The sequence below is a fragment of the Staurois parvus genome, unplaced genomic scaffold (assembly GCF_062004578.1).
Source record: "Staurois parvus isolate SC_StPar_1 unplaced genomic scaffold, SC_StPar_1.0 ptg000878l, whole genome shotgun sequence".
NCBI classification, from domain to species: domain Eukaryota; kingdom Metazoa; phylum Chordata; class Amphibia; order Anura; family Ranidae; genus Staurois; species Staurois parvus.
In genome coordinates, this window is record NW_028318674.1 from 307160 (window position 1) to 309430 (window position 2271).

Sequence of the window (2271 nt, forward strand, 5' to 3'; positions counted from 1 at the left end):
ACAACATAGAGTATATAGTGCAGGGGTCAGGAGTATGTAATGTACAACATAGAGTATATAGTGCAGGGGTCAGGAGGATGTAATGTACAACACAGAGTATATAGTGCAGGGGTCAGGAGTATGTAATGTACAATATAAATTATACAGTGTAAGGGTCAGGACTCATAATATTGGTATTCAGTAATCAGTGGAAGATTAAATGTTTACTGTAGACAAGTTGCAGAGATCCCACACCGCTGCCTCCCATCTCCTGAGACTGCACTCAGTGACTTGGGTCTGAGACACTACAGACATATCCCTCCACCCGGCACAGCCAGCAGACCACAGAGCAAGGAACCCTGGGAGAATTGTTCTGTCAAAGATTTTATTAGACCCGGGCATGGGGAAGGAGACCCAAGACACACCCCAGGTGCCTAGGTCTAGTAACGTCTATGGTGAAATGAACATTTTGCTGCCAGCTGAACCCCAGAACCTCCATAAATCCAGTCTAGAGACATAAATTGTGTCTGCAGCACAGAGAAGGAAGATTATCCGAGAGAAATCCAGGAATACAGGACGGGGAACACAGCTCAGGAAAGTGACCAGGGGATTACAGGCTGATATCACCCAGTCCCCGCCCTACTCTGGACCAATCAGTGAGCAGTATGGGTGGAGGAATGGATTTAGTGTTCATGACCCACCTGTGCTGATCTCTGTAGGAGTGTCCTCCTCTATAAATGTCCCCGTTATTCCATCCTCCTCCATAGACTGCTGATCATCCCTCACATACGCCTCTTCTTCTTCTGCTTTCACCTCAAATTCTATATCGATTGGATCTCCACTCTAAATCAAGGAAATGAGAGAAAATATCATCTGTAAAATGTAAGATTTATGATTGTGACATCACACACAAAATCCACACATTGTCTCCACAAGTTTATGTACTAGATGCTCCATCCCACCAACCTTGTAATAGTGAGGGATGGTGTGACCTTCCTGTGTGGAATCCCGGGAATACAGAGGACGGGGACATCTCTCTGGTGGGTTCCTGGTATTAGGTGGCTCCATCATATCCTTGTGTCCTTCTGAAAACTCCTCCATCACTCCATACTCCTCATCCTCCTCTTTATACTCTTCTTTAACATCAATATTCTCATCCCCGAGGATTCCACTCTGAAAGATATAATAAAACATTCATTGTAACAAACATGCTGTGTATAAATCACAACTACCAATAATTGTCATCATCTACCTGATGATGGTGAGGGATGGTGTGACCTTCCTGTGTGGAATCCCGGGAATACAGAGGACGGGGACATCTCTCTGGTGGGTTCCTGTAGCTGGATGACTCCACCATGGTGTCCTGGTACAGATCTTTGTGTTCTTTTAGAAGCTCTGACTCCTCCATCCCCCCATCCTCATCCTCCTCCTCTTTTATCTCTTCTTTAACCTCAACTTTAGGATCTCTCAGGTTTCCACTCTGAATATATAATAAAAATGACATCAATGGTAACAATGCAGATAATGTACAGATCCTAATGATACTATCAGTGATTGTTCCTCATCTACCTGATGATGGTGAGGGATGGTGTGACCTTCCTGTGTGGAATCCCGGGAATACAGAGGACGGGGACATCTCTCTGGTGGGTTCCCATGACTGGATCCATCTGTAGGAAACACACACACTGACTGAATCCATTGTTTCTATGTGTTTATCAGATGATGGGGGATCTAGGTGGATCCTCCGTACTGCTCTCTCCTTTACAATAAAGTCTCCTCTTACCCGGTGATGTGAGGGGCGGCTGATTGTCCATCATGACGTCCTTGTAGAGATCCTTGTGTCCTTCTAAATACTCCCACTCCTCCATGGAGAAATAGACAGTGACACCCTGACACCTTATAGGAACCTGACACACACAATGATACAGTCACCATCCAGACACATCCCTTGTCTGTTACTGGAGAATGTCCCAGAATTCCCGGCACCGCTCACCTCTCCTGTCAGCAGCTCAGTGATCTCTCTGGTGACTTCTAGAATCTTCTTCTTCTTTCTCTCTTCTATCAGGGAGGGAGGTGGAGGCAATGTGATGTCATATGATCTCCAGACTTCACAGGAGGAAAACTCTACATCTGAACACAAATAGTCACATCAAATGATATTCCCAGAATCCTCCTCACCTCTCCATTCAGGTCTCCATTTTATTAAAGCCCCACTTCAGGCTGAGGTATAATTCCCCCCCACAGGACCCCCACACTACGCAGGGTATAGGCTTGTTGCAGCATTCTGATGTC

At 45.7% G+C, this 2271-nt stretch overlaps 1 protein-coding gene across 1 annotated transcript; it reads right to left on the reverse strand.

Moving 5' to 3' along the window:
• Window positions 1-669: 669 nt before the first annotated feature.
• Window positions 670-1173, reverse strand: LOC149443067 (uncharacterized). Its single transcript, XM_089655951.1, has 2 exons — window positions 946-1173; window positions 670-822 (listed from the first exon to the last, which is right to left on the reverse strand). The coding sequence occupies exons 1-2, from the start codon at window positions 1171-1173 to the stop codon at window positions 670-672; spliced, it is 381 nt and encodes a 126-aa protein (XP_089512077.1).
• Between the last annotated feature and the right edge of the window lie 1098 nt (window positions 1174-2271).

Excerpts from the sequence above, each read along its gene's own strand:
- LOC149443067 (XM_089655951.1), bottom strand. The coding sequence starts at position 1,173 with ATGTTTTATTATATCTTTCAGAGTGGAATCCTCGGGGATGAGAATATT. Across the intron at positions 823-945 it reads CCATCCCTCACTATTACAAG|AGTGGAGATCCAATCGATAT; the intron begins GTTGGTGGGATG and ends TCCTTGATTTAG.